The sequence below is a fragment of the Gossypium hirsutum genome, chromosome D05 (genome assembly GCF_007990345.1).
Source record: "Gossypium hirsutum isolate 1008001.06 chromosome D05, Gossypium_hirsutum_v2.1, whole genome shotgun sequence".
NCBI lineage: Eukaryota > Viridiplantae > Streptophyta > Magnoliopsida > Malvales > Malvaceae > Gossypium > Gossypium hirsutum.
Window position 1 is genome coordinate 32,068,430 of NC_053441.1, and position 21,155 is coordinate 32,089,584.

General features: G+C 31.6%; 2 protein-coding genes across 2 annotated transcripts; one reads left to right on the forward strand and one right to left on the reverse strand.

Moving 5' to 3' along the window:
• Positions 1 to 818: 818 nt before the first annotated feature.
• LOC107942767 (serine/threonine-protein kinase PCRK1) lies at positions 819 to 3,974 on the reverse strand. The gene is made up of 5 exons (XM_016876484.2): positions 3,736 to 3,974; positions 2,778 to 3,195; positions 2,313 to 2,573; positions 2,102 to 2,224; positions 819 to 1,565 (listed from the first exon to the last, which is right to left on the reverse strand). The coding sequence occupies exons 2-5, from the start codon at positions 3,168 to 3,170 to the stop codon at positions 1,059 to 1,061; spliced, it is 1,284 nt and encodes a 427-aa protein (XP_016731973.1). The 5' UTR covers positions 3,171 to 3,195; positions 3,736 to 3,974; the 3' UTR covers positions 819 to 1,058.
• A 6,931-nt stretch (positions 3,975 to 10,905) lies between these two features.
• Positions 10,906 to 13,002, forward strand: LOC107942766 (lysM domain receptor-like kinase 3). The gene is made up of 2 exons (XM_016876482.2): positions 10,906 to 11,499; positions 11,797 to 13,002. The coding sequence occupies exons 1-2, from the start codon at positions 11,133 to 11,135 to the stop codon at positions 12,402 to 12,404; spliced, it is 975 nt and encodes a 324-aa protein (XP_016731971.2). The 5' UTR covers positions 10,906 to 11,132; the 3' UTR covers positions 12,405 to 13,002.
• Positions 13,003 to 21,155: the final 8,153 nt, after the last annotated feature.

Consider the following 21,155-nt stretch of genomic DNA (forward strand, 5'->3'; position numbering starts at 1 on the left):
ATCATGATGGGTGTTGATGCAAGTCTCAATAAGGAAATAGTTAAGAAAGAGAAGATGATTGTGTAAAACATGTCGATTTACCGTACAAGCAGAGAGCTGAAGAAGTACAAAAAAAGAAAGAAGGTTGTTGTGAAGTCTGAGAAGGCTGAATGCTAATAGTAAGTGCTCAAGGTTGCTGGTCAAGAAGAATATTTTTTTTTTCTCATCATATTGGATAGTATTTATAGGAGATATCCCTTGTTTGGTAGTGGAGATGTGACAGGGTAGTTACCATCATGGAGCGGAGTGCATGGTAGGACACATTTTGTTGTTTCATTTGAAAGAGTACGAGTTGTTATGTTCAAATGGGCCTTGTGGTCCTTAAAAAAGAGTGTTCACATTGAAAAGTGAGTGGCTAAACCATGATAAGTAAGAAGCCTAATGAAAAGAGATGTTCCCTCTATCAACAGGCCGTAATCTCACACCAGGTGGTTAATTTAAGAAATTGAACAATTAAGAACGGCTCAATTACTAGGAGGTGGAAAACCGTCTTCAAACGTCCACCTGATGTCTTTTGGAAGTATCACGTGTCCAACCCGAGTGAGGATGAATACCGGATAACTTAAAGGAATGATATTGCTTACTTCCATGTTAGCGTTTGAAATATGTGACAAGTTAAATTTACCTGATCCACCGAATACCGGGAACTATTAGGAGGAAATCAACCAAACCATTAGGCTTTTAAGAGGTGATGATGATGTTCTACTTATGGTAAATAGCATGCCGAGGGATCATTGCATCCACATTTATGTAGAGGAAAAACCTATATCCTAGAAACATACAAGCATGAAAATAGACATACAACCCTATAATAATCCTCAAATACATTAAAAAAATGAATAACCAATAAATGTTGGATGCAATGATCCCTCGGCATGCTATTTACCCACCTTTGGATCACAACACAACCGTAGCCAACACTGTCCCGAACCCGAATAACTTACCTCAAGAAAACCTTTACAATGGTTTTTGCGAAGACCGTAATTTACAGGTTTTAACGAAATTGAAACAACGGCTTCTTAACAAGTTGTCACAATCTTTCGCCACATCAAACACCCTTTACCCCCAGGTATTAGATCCAACAGCCTTCTTCTTAAGCTCTCTGTTTTCGACAATTCAAAATTGGTGTTTAGATTTGAACACTTTAAATCCGGTTGGGGCATCACCATTTCAGCTGATTCAACAATCCCATCCACCATTTCCAGAACTTCACTCATTTTGGGTCGCAATTTAGCTTGGCGTGTCAAGCATTTGTTGGCCACTGCTGCAAGTTTATGAGCCGACTTGAGCGAATACTTGCCATCAAGCCTAGGGTCAATGATCAACCTGAACTTTTTTATATTGGAGATGTGCGGTCGCACCCATTCCAAGAGCTTTTCCTCGCCTTTGGGACGGTTCCGATCCAATGGACGCCTGCCAGTGATGAGTTCATAGAGGAAAACTCCATAGCTCCAAACATCACTTTTGATTGTAAGGCGTCCTGTTTGAATGTATTCAGGTGCTGCATATCCAATGGTTCCTACAACCTGCTCATAATAGAGCACAAATTTATACATTCCATGGTATTTAAAGTATTGCAACAACCATGCATACTAACAAAAGATTGCTCAGGGTGGACCGGCTCTTTCGAGAGAAGTCTTCGAAGTGTCGTCTGCTAGGTAACCGACCTGACCCCCAACAACTGAAGGTATTATCCCCCGAGGAGGGTTGTTGTCCCCAGCCTCTGTAGAGAGCACTTGTTAGGTGGTTGTACACTCACGTAGAGTCGAGGCACCCCTCTCCATGAACCATACACAACTCTCCACAAAGGTTGGGGATAAAAACCCTCCTCGTGGGGCAATACCTTTGCATCTTGGGGATTCAGTCGGCTACCTAGCGGACAACATTTCGAAGATTTCTCCCGAAAGAGCTAACCTCCCCTCAAGAAATATCATCTGTAACAACTTTTTTTCAACCTCTTTCACGTATTTAGAGGATCATGTCCTTATAGTCATATCTACAATATAGCAATCTAAAACAACAAAATATATTTAAAAATAATTTATAGCTACTTTAAACCTACCGCAGTTGAGACGTGGCTTAATCCATCTGAAGGCCCTAATCTGGCCAACCCAAAGTCTGAAAGCTTAGCATTCCATTGTTCATCCAACAGTATATTTGAAGACTTGAAATCTCTGAAGATAATCTATTGCAATCATATCATAAAATACACTTCTTATACATACATATAATGTGTAAAGAGATCAATTTACATCATATTACCCTAAAAGTACCTGAAAATCCATTCCTTCATGGAGGAAAGCTAAGCCTCGGGCGGCATCTCGGGCAATTTTCAACCTGGTTGCCCAAGAAAGAGTTGTTTGAAACCGAGCTGACAAATGATCCTGCACACTTCTGTTGGGCATATATTCATATATCAGTAGTCTCTGTATTCCTCTTTCATCATCCTCAGCACAGTAACCCACTAATTTCACCAGATTTTGGTGTTCAACTACCCCTAAAACATTTACTTCTGTCACCCATTCTTTGTGTCCCTATAAACAATAAGTCGAAACAATATACTCAGAACATAATTCGGAAGTTTTTGGAGGATCATATCCTCATATTCATATCAGAACATAATTCAAGCAATATGAGCAGCTAGAGAAATATAGAGTACTAGGTTAAAAGAAATAAAATTGTGATGTTTCAGAAGTCATTTTTGTACCAACGATTTTTAAAAAATGCAGAAAGCTGACCTGAAACCCGCTTCTACTGAGCTGTTTAACAGCAATATCAATTTTCTTGTGGGAATCTTCAGAACTTCGGATTAGACCCCTATAAACAGCACCAAATCCACCTTCACCAATCATCAGGGATCGGCTGAAGTTCTTTGTTGCAGTCTTCAACTCCAAGAATGTGAACTCTCTCAGATTACTTCGTCTTTGAGACATAACAGCAAACGAGTTCTTGGTTGTGGATGAACCTGAGCTAAAATCTGAGACATTCTGGGAATTTGACTCAGACCCAGATCTTCTCACATCGTTATCTGTTGACATGGAAACAGGAGAGGTGGAGGACTGAATTGAAATGGACTTCGTAGTTCTTGGTTCATCATTTTTCACTTTACTATTGAAATGAAAGCACTTCATTGCCGCAAAGAATCAAACAGCTTCACTGCATTTTAACAGGATCAACCAAAATTTATTTCAGATCAGATGAACTTCTTGGTGAAGCACATAAAGTAATCAATGCAAAATTACAATTTCCAGGAAACATCAGAACATGAGACAAAACATCACGATGAACTCAAACGACAGTAAAGCTTAAAAGTCAAACATGACAGCAAATTTCCAATGTTCTTTGTCTGCGTTTTATGTTTCCAGCAAAATTCAACCACCATGGCCTAAATCAAAAAAGAATTCATCTTTTACACGTAACAGTCAAAACCCATTTTCTAGAACAAGTAAATCTTGAAGAAAAAGATGTAAGCTCTTATATCTGCTACTATGAAATTGAACATGTTGAACTTCGAAAGACCAAAGAACAATCTAAACCATTTTTGTCAGAAGGGAAACAAACCAACCTTTTACTAATGTTCTGCTTCAAACAACCAAAAAATAAAATCAATAACAAAATGCTATAATTTACAGGTTATGAAATTAAACAAATATCAAGAATGCCAAAAAGGTAAATTGAAAAGGGATTGTAGCTCACCAGCTAAGAACCCTCCAAAAAGAAAAGCTATAATAAAAACCAAATCAGATTATAGCATTATTCTGTGTAGGACTTCTAAAAGAGAGGAAAGTAAGTTATTTAGAAGGTGGAAGCCATTAAGGCATTAATATAGCTTAAAAGCCGTTGGCTTTAAATTGTTTATTACTTTATTTACACCATGAATTCAAAGTGAAAAGCCAAAAAGACAAACCATAAGTCAAAATTTATGAAATCTATTGTTGTGTAAGCATAGGCTGTTATGTTCTATCATTTTAATATGAGGAAAGTCAATGGATCATTGATTACAACTTTTATGATTGTTTTGAATTTCCATAATTAATATGATTGTTTTCTCATATCCATGTCCATCATCACATTCTAGCCACTTTTTATTGCTTTTGAAAGTTTTTAATTAATATAATTCAGTCATTTATTGCATGAAATAATTGTTATATTCAAGGTAAAAGTATTAGGATATCCAATGTATTTAGGACCATATTGTATTTTGATTCTTCTACTAAAAAATGAGTAAATTAATTTTATACTTTTCGAAACGAATAAATTAAACCTTTCGTTCAATTTTTTTTCTATTAATTGATGATTTGACACGTTAATTTAAATGATTAATTATTAATTTGTTCTCTGAACTATAGTTAAAATATCATTTTGATTTTTTTAAATTTTTCTTAACAATAATTCTAAAAAATTGAAAAAAAAAGTTAAATCATTAAAATATATTGATGATGTGGTAGTGGTGTACCAATCAATAGTTGACATGTGTCAATTAATTTTTATTTTTATTTTTGTGTAATCTTCTATTTATTTGTTATTAAATTCTAGCCCAGTGACATGTTCACACGTGGTAATATAATTTTTTTTAAAATAATTTAAAATCGTTAACTTTTTTAAAAATAAAATAATTAAAATCTAAAAGTATTTTTCAATATTTTTAAAATCAGAAAATAAATTTCAAAACACCTCAATCTTCTTCTTGACATACTCACAAATTTTAAATCAGAAAGGTGAAAGAATGTGAAAAGATTACCAATGAATATTAAAAAAACCCAAATACTAGTTGAACAATGAAGAAGATGAAGCAATACGATGGGGTTTTTTTTTTCTCTTAATATTTCCAGATTTGTAAATTGAAATATTTTACTTTTTTTTTCAAGATTTAATTATTTTTAAAATGTACCTTTTTATTTTAAATATTTTTTCCCAGATTTGTAAAAATAAAATTTATTTTTTAGAATTATTGTTAATAGAATTTTTTAAGAAACTAAAATGATATTTTAGTTATATTTCAAGGACCGAATTAGTAATTAATCATTTAAATTAACATGACATGTCATCATTTAATGGATAAAATTTATGGAGGGCTAATTTGCATATTTCGATAAAAGGATCAAAATGTAATCCACCCCTAAGTACAGGGGTTTCCCTGGTACTTTTACCTTATAAAGAATGTAATGTGGTGAAGCTGTGCTGCAACATAAATAAATAATAGGGTTGAAAAAGAATGACAAAATAAAAAATTGATTGGAATTCGTATGGTTCAATTTTGTTTCTATTAAATATAATTTAATTTTAATTTAAATAATAATGAACTTATTTCTGCTTTTAATTTAATTTTTTATTCATAACTTAAAATAATGTTGTTTAGTAGTCACTCAACTATTAGTAAATATTTTTTGTCCACTCAACTATGAAAAGTTATAAATTAGTCACTCAATTATTCAATTTTGTCTTTTTTGTCACCAAATAGATTTTAAAATTAGCATAATAGCAACTTTAACCCTCAACATTTAAACATTGTGTCTGTTTAGTCTTGATTCCAAAAATTCTAATTGTAACACCCTTACCCGTATTCGACATGTAAATAGGGTACGAGGCATTACCAGAACACATACACTTGTAAACGTATTGAACCGAGTTATAAAATTTCATCTAAATTAAAACTTTTAGATTATTAACATGCTTTTATAATTCTTCACAATATATCCTCAAAATATTATATTCATAATAAATAGGGCCTACGAGACCCGATACATACTCATGCAATTCAATTTTTTATTTCTTTTTATTCAATTCACAATTTCTCATGCTCATAATTCAAATCCTATCACTAGCAATTTCCATTTAATTCACGTACAATTCAATATTAGTAAGTTCAATACTAATACGTATTTACCATTTAACTCAACGTTTATCGATTATACCATTCATTAACACATTTATGAAATTCTCAATTTTGCAATGAAAATATCACTTTAGCTTAAATAACAACATCAATTAAACTCATCATCCCCTTTTTCGTCATTTTTCACTTCAAATATGAACTTACTATTTCATTATCTTTCCACACCCGTTTCCTATGCATATCACATAAGACATAAGCATATCATTCAACCATAGTCGCAAGCTAATGCATTTAAATATAATTCTTTTTTGGAATTAACCACTTGATAAACCATTTCACTAGAGATTACATAATTTAAACCTTACCACCCCTGTCATGATCACAAGTATATTTCCATTTAGGCACTTACCATCTCAATGCATAACTTATAAGCATAGATGAGCACAACATTTGTACACCAAATATGTTAACCAAATAAACATATAGCATAAGCATTATAAGCATAGATGAGCACAACATTTGTTCATGTATCAAACTTACCAACATGTGTTAATTCATAAACCATTCATGACATTACCTCAAGCCATATCATATTCTAAATATACCATACACACATACTATGAAACTTTATTTTCCTACATGAGCTTAAACCATGACCAATCATGCGCAAATATAAGCATCATTTCTATTTCATCGTTTATCAATCATAATCGAGCATATGACCTATTATACACAAATCATTCATATATTTTCCAATTTTTCTCCTCCTCCTCTCCATTCCACATCCTTAATGTGTATAACACACTTAAACAACATTATCCATACTTTCACTATTTTCCTATATGTAAATTCAAACTGTCTGTCTGAGTCAGAGTCACTAATTTATTTATATCTCGAGCTACCGAGCTCCAAATTAAGATCCGTTAATTTTCCCCGAAACTATACTCACATATCTTCTTACCATAAAATTTCTAGAATTTTTTTCTTAGTCAATAAGTACTGTTTATTCTTTAAAGTTTCCTATTTCACTGCTCGATAGTTCTGACCTTTCTTCACTAAAAATTAATTATTTCATAGTACAAAATTCGAATAATGTTATCATTTGTTTCTTTTGAAAATAGACTCATTCAGGATTCTAAAAATATAAAGTTTATCTCATAATTATTTTTTTACAATTTTTAATGATTTTCCAAAGTCAAAACAAGGGATTTCAAAATCATTCTAGCTTTGTCTCACTAAAATTTAAATATCTCATAATATAAAATTCTTTTGCTTGCTCTGTCTCTTTTATGTGAAAATAGACTCATTCAAATTTAGTTTCATATATTATTTAGCCTCTAATTCAATTTCCATCATTTTTGGTGATTTTTCAAAGTCACACAACTGTTGTTGTTTAAACTGTTTTGTTGCTAAATGTATTTTTTCATAATTTCACTTTTTCTCACTTTTCTTTTGTTATTGATTAAAGTTAATTTCTCATCTTTATTGATTTATAATAACACATTTAACTTGTTTAACATTTAAATTATTCAATTTAGTCCAAAAACCTCACTTTGGAAAATTTACATTTTTCCCCTAAGTTTCACAAAATTATGATTTTGCCCCTAGGCTCGTAAAATAATTTTTATTCATTTTTCTTGTATTTTAGGCCTAGCCGAACCATTTTCATAACTATAGCAGTCCACAATTCTCACTTATTCACACACTTGTGACATATTTTATAACTTTTACAAATTAATCCTTTTAGGCATTTTCATCGAAAATCACTTAGTAAAAGACGTTCATCACACTCCAAACATTCATATTCTTCCATAAAACATCAAAATACATGCATATAATTCATGGGTAAATTTTAAACACAAACCCTAGTTCAAAATAATGGTAAAAATAGGTAAATCTTGTTACGAGGATTTCAAAAACGTGAAAATCATTAAAAACGGGGCTAGAACGGACTTACAATCGAGCCTGGAAGCTTGAAAAACCCTAGCCATGGTTTCTCCATGCAATTTTCGGCCCAATGGTTGAAGATGGACAAAAATTGGCTTTTAATTTTGTTTTTAATTCATTTTAATAACTAAATAACCAAAATACCCTTAATGAAAAACTTTGGAAACATGGCTAACCATGTCCATTTTTGTCCACCAACTTAACCAATGGTCTAATTACCATATAAGGACCTCTAATTTAAAATTTCATAACAGTTGGACACCTATAACATGTAGATCTCAACTTTTGCACTTTTTACAATTTAGTCCTTTTGACTAAATTGAGTGCCCAAACGTCGAAATTTTCGAACGAAATTTTCATGAAATCATTTTGTAAAATTTTAGACCATAAAAATATAATAAAAATAAATTTTATCCTCGTCAGATTTGTTGTCCCTAAACCAATGTTCCGACTAGGCCCAAAATCGGATTGTTACACTAACCCTTAACATATACACATTGCTTTTTTTTTTGAAATTTTGCTCTCTTTTTTATGATCATTTCACCTAGAAAGCTAAAAAAAATAAATTTATAATCTAAATTTGATTGAAAATATACAAAAAAAAAATAGAAACACTTCAAAATCCAAGATACTAAATTTCATCATTTCTCATTCTTTTAAAATTAACCCTCAATGTCACAAAAAAAAATAAAACTGTAAAAAAAAGATCAAATTACACAATGTGTAAATGTTGATGGTTAATTCTTTTCGAATCAAGACTTAATTGACATAATTTATAAAATTGAGGGTTAAATGTTCAATTATGTTAATTCTACACAATTAACCAACTAGAAAAAAAAGATATGATTGAATAATCGAATGATTATTTAGTAATTTTTCATAGTTAGATGACTAAAAAAGAAATTTACTATAATTGAGTGACTACTAATATAATTTATCCGTATATTTTTTAATTCATATCTATGCGACGTGAATATTTAAAATAAAAGAAATAAAGATTCAACACCTTGAAAAATAAATAAATAAATAAATAAAGATTGGACAAGATAGGTGATGCACCAACCTGTCAATTATGCTTTAGACACAAAAATTCTCATAAAAAGATATAGTAAATAAATATATACAATATGATAACATCTTAAACCATTTATTAAATTTAAAAAATCATGTATATTTTCTTAAATTTTCTATTTCATAATCCATTTGAATTTAGTACTTCAGTATTTTCTTTTTCCCAATTAAGTATCTGTTATTTATTTATTTATTTATTATAGTACATGTATCAAACATTCATTGATTATTTAATCTAAATACTAAATTGAACATTAAAATTAAACTCAGGTACAAACTGTTATATTAACTCAAAAATTATATATATTCATGTATTAGAGTAAAATGATATTTTTATATTGGACGGACAAAACTGTTAATATAAAATATGATATGTAGATTCGAATTATTGCAAGTTACAATTATGCAAAAACTATTAACATTTAATAAATAATGATATATAATACTATAATGTAAATGTTAAAAATACATATAAATTATTTGTGTTTAAGAATTGAAAAAAAGGAAATATTAAATTTAAAATAACATTTTTTTAAAATAATATAAGTTTAAAAATAAAATTATGCTAAATTTGAAACTCATATTTTAAGACGAGCCAAGCTTATGTAATCATATATAAGTTTAACTCAAATCCGACTCACGGACACCTCTAGGCTTTAGTCTTAATGCATTGAATTCTTGGAAAACCAAAAAAAAAATGTCAACCTATGACTATGAATTATTATATAATAAAAAAATAATTTTATTTAAATTTAAAAATTACATATGAATGAGACATTGGCTTAATGATAATGTTAATATTTGGAAATATTGAGATCTTAAATTTGAGTCTCACGGTTGTGTAAACTTTTCATATTTAATTTGGGTTTAAATCCCACTATGGGAAAGTGCTGTTTGATAAAAATGCCTCTTCTATCTCTTTTAATTTTGATATTGAGTAAATTGGTCCATCTTAAAAAAAAAGAACAATTTAGTCTCTCTCAATTTTAAATTTGAACAACTAAAGACAAATAATCATAGCGTTCACTTTTTTTAACAATTTATCCTACTTTTGATTGCTATAATAACCCTCAATGTTTATACATTTTGTCAAATTTGTCCCGATTCTAAAAAAATTCAACTAATTTAGACCTAAATATTTATACATTTTATCAATTTAGTTCTAATTGTAATTTTTTTTATATCCAATAAAGGCTAAATTTGTTGAATTATTCTGAATCAATACCAAAATGACAATTTATAAGCATTCAAGGTTAAATTTGTTATTATATCCATAAAAAAGGATAAATTGACAAAAAAAGGTAAAATTGTAATTAATTATCTTTAAAAGCTCACTTTTGAAATTGACGGAAACTAAATTGTTTGACTTTTTTAAAAACAATTTGTTCAATATTAAAATTAAGAGTGATTTTTTTACCATAATATTCAAAATTATTTTAATTTAGGCTTAGGTATATACCTTCTTTTCAATATGGCTCAATAATTTAGTTTTTTTATTGAACAATATCATTATAAGTTTTGATCATTTATGTTATTTTTGAGACAATATCTAAAATTACCTATAGGCCATTCCTAACCCATAAATGGAAGGATAATACGCTTCAGCATATTTGAACTCACGTCCTCTTGTATTGACAACAATACTAATACCAATCGAACTGAGACTCAATCCACTACTCAATAATTTAGTTATAATTAATAGAATATCTATACTCTAATTTGATTATTGTTATAACTATTCTTTTATTGTTGTTGTAATTATTGAGAGATTTATTATTTATGATTTTACATATAATTATACATGAAATTTTATTTTAAAAATAAAAATATTGAAATTAAATTTGAATTTTATTTTATTCAATTTAAAAAATGAGGCAAAACCAAATATTGTTCTGTTTTCTGGTTATGAAGAAAATTTCCAATAAAATAAAATAAAATAAAATTGAAATTCTATTTTGGATGTGTGCTGAGTGCTGACAAATCTAACACTAATTTCAAATAACAACACTTTCAATCGTGAAACAGTACCTCATTTGATAAAGACAACACTGCAAACCCAACAAATCATTTTAAACAAAAACACAGATTACTTTCCCTTTTTTATCCTAACCAGCGCCGTCAGCGCCACCGTCACAACCACCGCAAACAACCAATTCCCACCTTATAAGTTATAACCCACTAAAGTTCTTATGCAACCCACCTTTGAAAAATTATATATATATATATTTTTTGCTTCCTGATGTGCAGATCTAAAAAAAGCACAGATGTAATCCGACCAAGATCATCAAATTCAAAAGGACCATCTTTTTCACCTTCATCTCGAAAACCCAAAACCTCGAAATCTTCATCTTCTTTGTCTCAACCATCTTCCTCCACTTCCATAACCAACAATTCAGTCCTTTCTTCGGGCTACTTCGATAACAACTCTTCATATTACAACTCATTTTCAACCCAAGCCTCCAAAAATCTCTCATCTATCAGAGATTCTCTCCCTGAAAATCCCCATATCTATGATTTCTCAGACATCTGCTTGGCCACCGATAACTTCCGGTCGAACCGGTTTTCATCTTCTTCGGCTTCGTCCTCATGGCTTTGTAACCTTCAAGGTAAACAAGTTGTCATTTTCCAAAGGAAAATGAGACGTCCGATTGAGTTAGCTGACTTGGTTCACAAGTTATCTGTGATTTGTAGGAGCCACCATAGTAGTTTGATCAAGCTTTTGGGTGTTTCCTTATCAGGGAATTATGTTTATCTTGTCTATGAATATGTACATGGAGTTAACCTTAGGGATTGTTTGAGAAACCCCAAGAACCCAAGTTTTACTGTACTTTCTTCTTGGATTTCTCGTATGCAAATTGCTGCTGATATTGCTTCTGGATTGGATTATATTCACCATTGTTCAGGTCTTGAAACTAGCTTCACTCATAACCATATAAAGATCACAAGTATCATAGTCGCTGAAGGTTCATTAATGGCAAAAATTTGCCATTTTGGCACTGCTGAATTATGTGGGGAGGTGACAACAGATGAGGAATCATCAAAAACTCTAGGAAGATCAAAGAGTAAAGTTATGAAAATTGAAGGAACAAGGGGTTACATGGCACCTGAGCTTCAATTCACTGGTTTAGTGACTCAGAAATGTGATGTTTACGCATTTGGGGTTGTGATTTTGGAGCTGTTGAGTGGAAAGGAAGCTTTGAAGTTCTTGGTTGATGAAGAGAGTGGAGGGTACCAAAGAGTGAGTGTTATAGACACTGCTAGGGAGGCTGCGGCCGGTGGCAGTGCAGGGGTGAGGACTTGGATAGATAGGAGGTTGAAGGACTCTTTTCCTGTGGATGTAGCTGAGAAGATGGTGTTGGTGGCATTGGAATGTGTTGAGGAAGATCCAAAGAAAAGGCCTGATATGGACAAAGTTGCAGGGCAAGTTTCAAAGTTGTATTTGGAGTCTAAGAATTGGGCTGATAATATTGGTTTGCCTACTGATATATCTGTCTCAATAGCTCCAAGGTAAATATTATACCTGATTTGAGTGTCAGATACGGATATGCGCTATTCTTTTTCGAATTTTTCCTTATATGTGGAGTATACTTGGGGGAGCATATCTCTGTTTTATACTCATGTTCGAATATATAATCGGATATGAATGGGGTATTCGAATATATGTCGGATGTGATTGCTTTTAAAAAGAATGATGAGCAGGATTATGTAGAAATCAGGCATAATTGATAGCTGCTTTTGGTTATTTGATGAGCAAATTTTTTGGGGTTTTTCCATTTGATCAGTAAAGGGGGTTCTTGAAGTTATTTTTTTCCCCTTTACAGTTCTTGATTCCTTTCAACAATAGGTATTTGTATATGTTGTGAATATTAATACAGAAGTTTAAACCTGGAGCTCTTTTTGGCAGAGATTTGTATAGACTTGTTTCAAATTAGGCTCATGCTTGATTTTGTTTCAAAATTCATATCTATATTAGGTACTCACATCTGAGTCGATTATTTTTTCAGGCATAGTTGTTTGGAATTTGATGTATTGTCTCTTTGGTATTTAAGATCTTTCTCAACTTGTGATCTTCAATGAAACTTCATACTAAAGACTCACTGTTTGTCTCATTGTCTTGTCCTGAAATTAATGGAGTGCAGACAGATCTTAGGAATTGATGTAACATCACCAAGCCATTGTCCTTTTTTCTTTTGGTTCAACTCAACATAATCTATTCGAAGAGTTTTTTGAATTTCAGTTGGCTGGTATAAGACGTTCTCTCATTAATGCTTGACTGCTTTCAGACCTTATATACGGCGAAAAATACTATTGTCTGGTTCCCACCATCACCGTCCCCTTTCAGACATTCCTCAAAACCCAGAATCTTCATTTTTCTATTGAACATGTTTGAATATATTTAATGATCCTTTAAATAAACGAAAAAAATAACCTTCAAAATTTTAAGTATATTGAATGCATATCTTATTCAACATTTACCTTAAATTTGAATAATGAAAAGAATCATCTTTAGAAGTCTAAGTTGACTTGTTGAAAAATCAAATTTTTTGTGCTGCAAGTCTAGCTCAGGACATATAGGTTTAAGCAAAGACATCTTTATTAGTTTGATTATCATACTACATGAAGTACTGGATTATCCTTGGGTTGCATTCATCCTATCATCACGGAAACAAAATAAAAGTCCAAGAAAGTCTAATTTAGATGTAAGAAAATGCTGAAAACAGGTTGTAAGATTTGACATGTCTACAAATAAGAAATAAGGTAAATGGCCACTTCTTGTTATTGACATCTATCATATTGTTTAAGACTTGAAATAATCAGAGTTTCCTGACTATAGATTAATTGCATGAATTGAAGGTTGGTGGGGGTGGATTTAGAACTAATAATGGGTAAGGTTAGGCAGGGTCTAATGCAAAATTCTAAGTATGTTATTTCAGGTTGGGTTGAAAATGGATTTAAAATTCTACCCAAGTCCAATTTAGATTAAAAATGTTAAACTTGAGACCAATTTGACTCGCCGGTATTAAATTTGTTTTAGGTTATTATTTTTATATAAAAACAAAATTAAAAAATATAATACATCAAATACGCTAAAAATATTAAAATAAATATTTTCTAATAAATTGAAAATATATTAAAAAAAGTCTTGATTCTTAGATAACACTAAGATAGTTACAATTTAGCAACCAAATGCTCTACAATAGTCGCAAAATTAACAATAAAACAAGAGTTATGTTATGAATATCTTATTAACTGGATGTCCATAAAAATCAATATAAGTTTTGATATACTTTAAATTCTAATAGTCATTAGAAGTAGACCTCTATTTCATTTATACTTCTTATGCCTATAAATAGAGACTTTGGAGAAATTTTGTAAATATTCCATGGATCAATAAAATACGCTCTCTTTTGTTCTCCCATTTTCTATTTTCTTTGTTCTTTATTATTTGTCTCTTTATTTTATAACAAGTTATACAATATCCAAATAATAACAACAAAATAGTAGTAGTATAATAGCGAAATGGTAGCAAAACAACAATGAAGTAACAATAAAATAGTTGATTCATGCCAAGTCGGGCTTGGGCAAAATGATCCTACCTGAAGCTTGGCTTGTTTAGAAAACAAACATTATTTCTTGTTTGATCCCATTTTTTAAATCTATATTTTGCCTAAACCTTCCTACTTTTCATAAGGGTCTTCAAGCAGGAGCAAATAGCCCACCTCATGATCATTCAACATTTATTGAACTCTAAGTGCTCAAAAGTCATGATCCCATTTTCATCTAACTGCAAGAATTTCTTGTTAGTGATATGTGTATAAGTGATTTACTTTTACTAGTAGTGTGCATAAATTATTTTATTTCTTTAATTTTTAAAGTAGAGGATATCATTTGAATTCTAGGCCTTCAATATATTGCATAAAAAATGATACCAATCGAACTAAGAATCAAGTAGTTCTCTTAATGTTAATTTAATCGATTCAATTAGTTGAATTATTTGATTTAAATTTAAATAAATTTATTTTTTTAGTAAGAGGAGAGAGTAGGTTTTAAATTTGGGATTAAGCTTCAACAAATGACTTAATAACAATGCAAGCCGTTTGTCGTTATATCATATTTAATTGACAAATAATTTAAATACTAAGTAAACACATAAAGTTATAAATAGAGATAAAACTCAAATTTATACATAGATTTTGATTCAATATGTTATATTGATTCCGTTGCTAATTTTTTTTTGAAAATTAAATAAGTATAAAATTACATGTATATAATTGCATAGATTCAAAGTTTATATGTAACACCCCTTACCCGTATTCGACACCGGAATAGGGTACGAGGCATTACCAGAACACATACACTTATAAACATGTTAAACCGAGTTATAAAATTTCATTCAAATTTAAACTCTTCAAATTTTTAACATGCTTTTATAAATCTTCACGTTATAACTTCAAAATACTATATTTGTAACAAATAGGGCTTCTGAGACCCAATACATACTCATGCAATTCAATACTTCATTTCCATTTCATTTAATTCACGATTCTCAAGTTCACGATTCAATTCAATTTCTCAAACCAATATACATTTCAATACCACGATAATTCATTTAATTCAAATCATATCATTTGCAATTTTCATTTAATTCACGTACAGATAAATTTCATTAAGTTCAATACTAATACATATTTATCGTTTAACTTAACGTTCCCTTTTTACGTCATTTTACACTTCAAGCATGAACTTAGTATTTCATTTCCTTTCCACTCCCGTTTCCTATGCATATCACACAAGATATAAACATTACACTCAACCATAGTCGCAAACTAGTCCTTTTTGAAGACTAACCACATGATAAACCATTTTAATGAAGATTATAAACTTTAAACCTTACCACCCTTTTATGATCACAAGCATATTTCCATCTAGGCATTGACCATCTCAATGCATAATTTTATAAATTTAATGCGGCGTAATCTAGCCACAACTTGACCAAAGCCTAAGCATGCACACCAAACATGCTAGCCAAATAAACATATAGTATAAGCATTATAAGCATGAATAAGCACCACATTTATTTATGTATCAAACTTACCAACATGAGTTAATTCATAAACCATTTCTGACATTGCTACATACCAAATCATATACCGAGTATACCACATACACATACTATGAAACTTTATTTTCTCACATGAACTTTAACCATAACTAATAATGCACAATTATAAACATCATTTCTTTTCAATCGTTTATCGATTATAATCGAGCATATGGCCAATTATACACAAATCATTCATATGTTCTTCTAATTTTCCTCCTCCTCCTCTCCATTCCACATCCTTAATGTACATAACACTCTTAGAAATAACATTTTCTATAGTTTCACTATTCACTTACATGTATACTTAAAATTGTCTCTCCGAGTCAGAGTAACTTAATTATTTTTACCCGGAGCTACAGAGCTCCAAATTAAAAACCGTTAATTTTCCCCGAAACTAGAATCACATATATTCTTACCATAAAATTTTTAGAATTTTTGATTTAGCCAAATAGTACAGTTTACTTTTTAAAGTTTCCCCTGTTTCACTACTCGACAGTTCTGACCTCTCTTCTCTAAAAATTAATTATCTCATTGTACAGAATTTGGATATTATTTTCGTTTGTTTCTCTTGAAAATGGATTCACTGAGGATTCTAAAATATAAACTTTATCCCATAATTATTTTTGTACAATTTTTGAAAATTTTCCAAAGTCAGAATAGGGGATTCCGAACTCATTCTGACTCTGTCTAACTAAACTTCAAATATCTCAAAATATATAACTCTTTTGCTTGCTCTATTTCATTTATGTGAAAATAGAATGTGAAAATAGACTCATTTAGCTTCAATTTCATATATTATTCAGCCTTTAATTCAATTTCCACCATTTTTTGGTGATTTTTCAAAGTCACACAACTGTTGCTGTCTAAACTGTTTTGTTGCTAAATGTACTCTTTCATAATTTCACTTTTTCACTTTTTCACTTTCAATCACAATTCAATTCAAAATTCACTTTTCTATTTCTAATTCGATATTCAATTCAATTTCACATCTATATTCATTATTCAATTACACTTAGTCAATTTCCTGATGAACACTTCAAAATAATAACAGATACTCGGTGGATTCAGCACATAGCAACCACCTTACTAATCAATGATGTTCGGTTCACATAGTAGCCTGCACATAGTACTACACATGTGACCATTACCATCCGATACACGTAGTAGCTTGCACATAGTACTACACACGTGATCGAAACTATCCGGTACGCATAGTAGCCTGCACATAGTACTACACATGCGACCTATCATTCTGGTACACGTAGTAGCCTGCACATAGTACTACACACATGACCATTACTTTCACTTCATAATGGCCTACACATTACATAATACTACACATTACATTACATTACAATTCCGGTACACGTAGTAGCCTGCACATAGTACTACGCACATAGTACACATTACATAATGGCCTACACATAGTCCATGCCACACATGTGATCATTTCTGTCACTTCATTCGTATCCCTTTTTATTTTAAAGGTTCATTCGAGAATTTTTTACTTTTTCTCACTTTTCTTTTTATCGATCAATTTTAATTTCTCGTCTTTCTTGATTTATAACAATACATTTAACTTATATAACATTCACACTATTTATTCCAGTCCAAAAATCATACTTTGGTAAAATTATATTTTTGCCCCTAAAGTTTCACAAAATTATGATTTTGCTCCTAGGCTCGTAAATAATTTTTATTCAATTTCCTTGTATTTTAGGCCTAGCCGAACCATTTTCATAACTATAGCAGTCCACAATTCTCACTTATTCACACACTTGTGACATATTTTATAACTTTTACAAATTAATCCTTTTAGGCATTTGTATTGAAAATCACTTAGTAAAAGACGTTCATCACACTCCAAACATTCATATTCTTTTATAAAATATCAAAATACATGCATACCATTCATGGGTACATTTTTAAACACAAACCCTAGTTCAAAATAATGGTAAAAATAGGTAAATCTTGTTACGAGGATTTCAAAAATGTAAAAATCATTAAAAAGGGGCTAGAACAGACTTACAATCGAGCTTGGAAGCTTGAAAAACCCTAGCCATGGTTTCTCCATGATATTTTCAGCCTTATGGAGAAGATGGGCAAAAATTGACTTTTAATTTTGTTTTTAATTCATTTTAATAACTAAATGACCAAAATACCCTTAATGAAAAACTTTGGAAACATGCCTAACCATGCCCATTTTGTCTACCAACTTAACCAATGGTCTAATTACCATATAAAGACCTCCAATTTAAAATTTCATAACAATTGGACACCTCTAACATATAGAACTCAACTTTTAAATTTTTTACAATTTAGTCCTTTTGACTAAATTGAGTGCTCCAACGTCAAAATTTTCAAACAAAATTTTCACAAAATTATTTTGTGAAATCATAGACCATAAAAATATAATGAAAATAATTTTTTTCTAGTCGAATTTTGTGGTCCCAAAACCACTGTTCAGACTAGCCCCAAATTCAGGTTGTTACATTGTATATTATATTTCACAATAAATTAAAATTCATATGATAACGGTGGTTGATGATGGTGGTGGCATATCCTCGAATAGGGATAGTTCTACCAAAAAAGTTCGATTCAAGGGGATGGATGTGGATATGAATAGAGAAGCGGTCAGCAATTCGAGTGGTGAAGTGGCTATTGATCCCTCTCTAACTCCGGTGATGTATTGGAAAGACAAAGTGGTGGGGAGTGGCTCTTCTGTTCGTGTACGAGATGAAGATCTAGAGTTTTTAGATGGTGATATTACGAAATCTACCGCCAATGGCATATCGATGATCACTTTTTTTCCGAAAGGATTTAAAATATTTTGGTGTGAGAGATGGCGAACACTGTTGTGGTGAAGTTATCTGGTAAGAATGTGTCGTATATGCTTCTTCACAATAGGATCACTAGTCTTTGGAAGCCCTCACAATAATTTAGTCTCATGGACGTCGTAAATGGTCATCTGATTAGATTTAAATGCCGGGATGATTATGAAATGGCTCTTACTCAGGGGCCATGGATTGTCTTGGGGCATTATCTCACAGTTCAACCATGGATGCCAGAGTTTAATCTACTCTAACTTTTCCCGAAAAACGTTATGGTTTGGGGAAAAATTCTGGAGGAAATCGACAAGTTAATCTGCAAAGTTGTCAAACTTGATTTCTAGAGGGAAGTTTGCTAGAATGGCAGTGTTCATCGACATGGAAAAACCTCTCGTATTTAAGATTATTGTTGATGGTAAGTTACAAAAATTTGAGTTTGAATCGTTACCAACTGTTTGCTTTTCATGTGGAAGGTTTGGACATATACAAGAAGGTTGCCAGATTGCTGGGCCCAGATCCATTAATGGGGAGACAATCCCTTCACCATCGGGGGACAGATCGGAAAAGAAGACGTTGGACGAGCCATCGGAAGCTTATGGTCCCTGGATGATAGTTGAGAGGAAATCAAGGCAAAATTTACGGGTAAATCAGAGACAAATCCCAAATAAATCGGTGTTAATGGGGGAAGGGTCACGATTTAAGGCTTTAATTTCGGGTAGGGGAAGAGAGCATAAGACGACAGTTGTAGAGGGGCAATCATGAGGGTTACCTTTCAAAAGGGTGAATTTTTGAAGGAAAGAGGAATGGCTCATCGAATCGGGGGAAATAAAGGTCTTCTCGGGCCTGGAACAGAGCAAGGAAATAAGGAAGGATTGGGTCAGGGTATTTCGATTGAAAATGGGGTCCCTAGTGGGTCCACTTTTACAAAAAATTTAAGACCCAGTTTGGGAAATTTAGGTCAGCCTATTTTGTCTGGAAAAAGGGTGTCCCGAAGGCCCAGATTAATAGGAAATGGTAAGCCTATTCTTGGGGAGCATATGGGCCATACACAACAGCGCAAAAATGGCTTGGGAAATATGCAAGCCAGGCCTACGAAATTCAGTGCCTAGGTTGTTTATGCCACTATTAATTTAAGGGACCCATCCTTAAACACTGTTTCGAACAGTGAACTGGGACCTTTTCTACTGGAGAACAAGCCCTTTCTGAGCATACGTATAAGGTGGAAAATGGGATAACAACTCACATATCCTAGGTTCGGTTAAATACCCTTGCTAATTTCCCTAATTTTGACCCTAGTCTTTCTTCTCCTGTTTCAGAAAATTTTGACGCAAGGAGTAAGGTCTCTAGGTCACCAGGAATTTTGGAAAATAATAAAGTGTGCTTAAATCCAGTGTTTGAAGGACCTGAGAGAGTAGAGGTTCAGATGACTGACGGTATTCTTGATCCCAGAAAGCACTCTGCGGTAACTTTTAAAGACAATTTGCGTTCAAATCAGAAAGTTATGGGAGTGGGTGTTGGTACTTCAAGCTCTAAGGATAAAAAATAATAATTAGAGGTAGAAAAAGCAGTGGACGTGGTTGTTGGAAACCGTCTATTGCACTACGGGGTCATGAAAATCGATTCAAATCCTCTGGGAATACCCGGGTTCCCTTAACAGAGTCTATGAAGGCGATGGTGGAGCTCCTTTCGGCCCAGGTTTCTAACGAAGTAGCGTGGATGCTTCGGAAGTAGCATCTTCGACTGTGGAAGGGTTTACTGTCGAGAGACAATAAGAGTATGGTTTCGTTTTTTCTTTTTATTAATTAATGAATTTTACAAATTTTTCTTAGAATTACCAGAATTGCTTGTCCATGATCATTTTCTTTTAGTTGGGTTTTATGTGTTTTTGAATGGGTGCTCGAGGTGTTTAGTTTTTATGCTTGAATTTGACTACATTTGATCATGATTTGAGCTTGCATTCGAATGAGATATTCAAGTTACATGTATGTGATAAATTTGGTTTATGCTAAGTATTAAAGTCTTGAGATATGAGTTGAATAAAAATGTGATATTTAGTTATGTGTTTCGGCAATAAGATTAATATTGGATGTTAGTTGAATATTAAGGTGATAAGTATGTGTTAATTTGGTTTTTAGAAATATTGTATATACATGTGGTGTATTTAAAATATGTTTGATTTGAAAATGTAAGTGATTATATGATTCGGTTTTAGTGTTCATATTTATATTGATAAGTATGTGTTTTGGTGAATATCATGAAATCATAAATATGCTATGGTTTGAGTGTTACAATGACCGAATATGTATTATTTAGCTTTGTAGTGATAGTG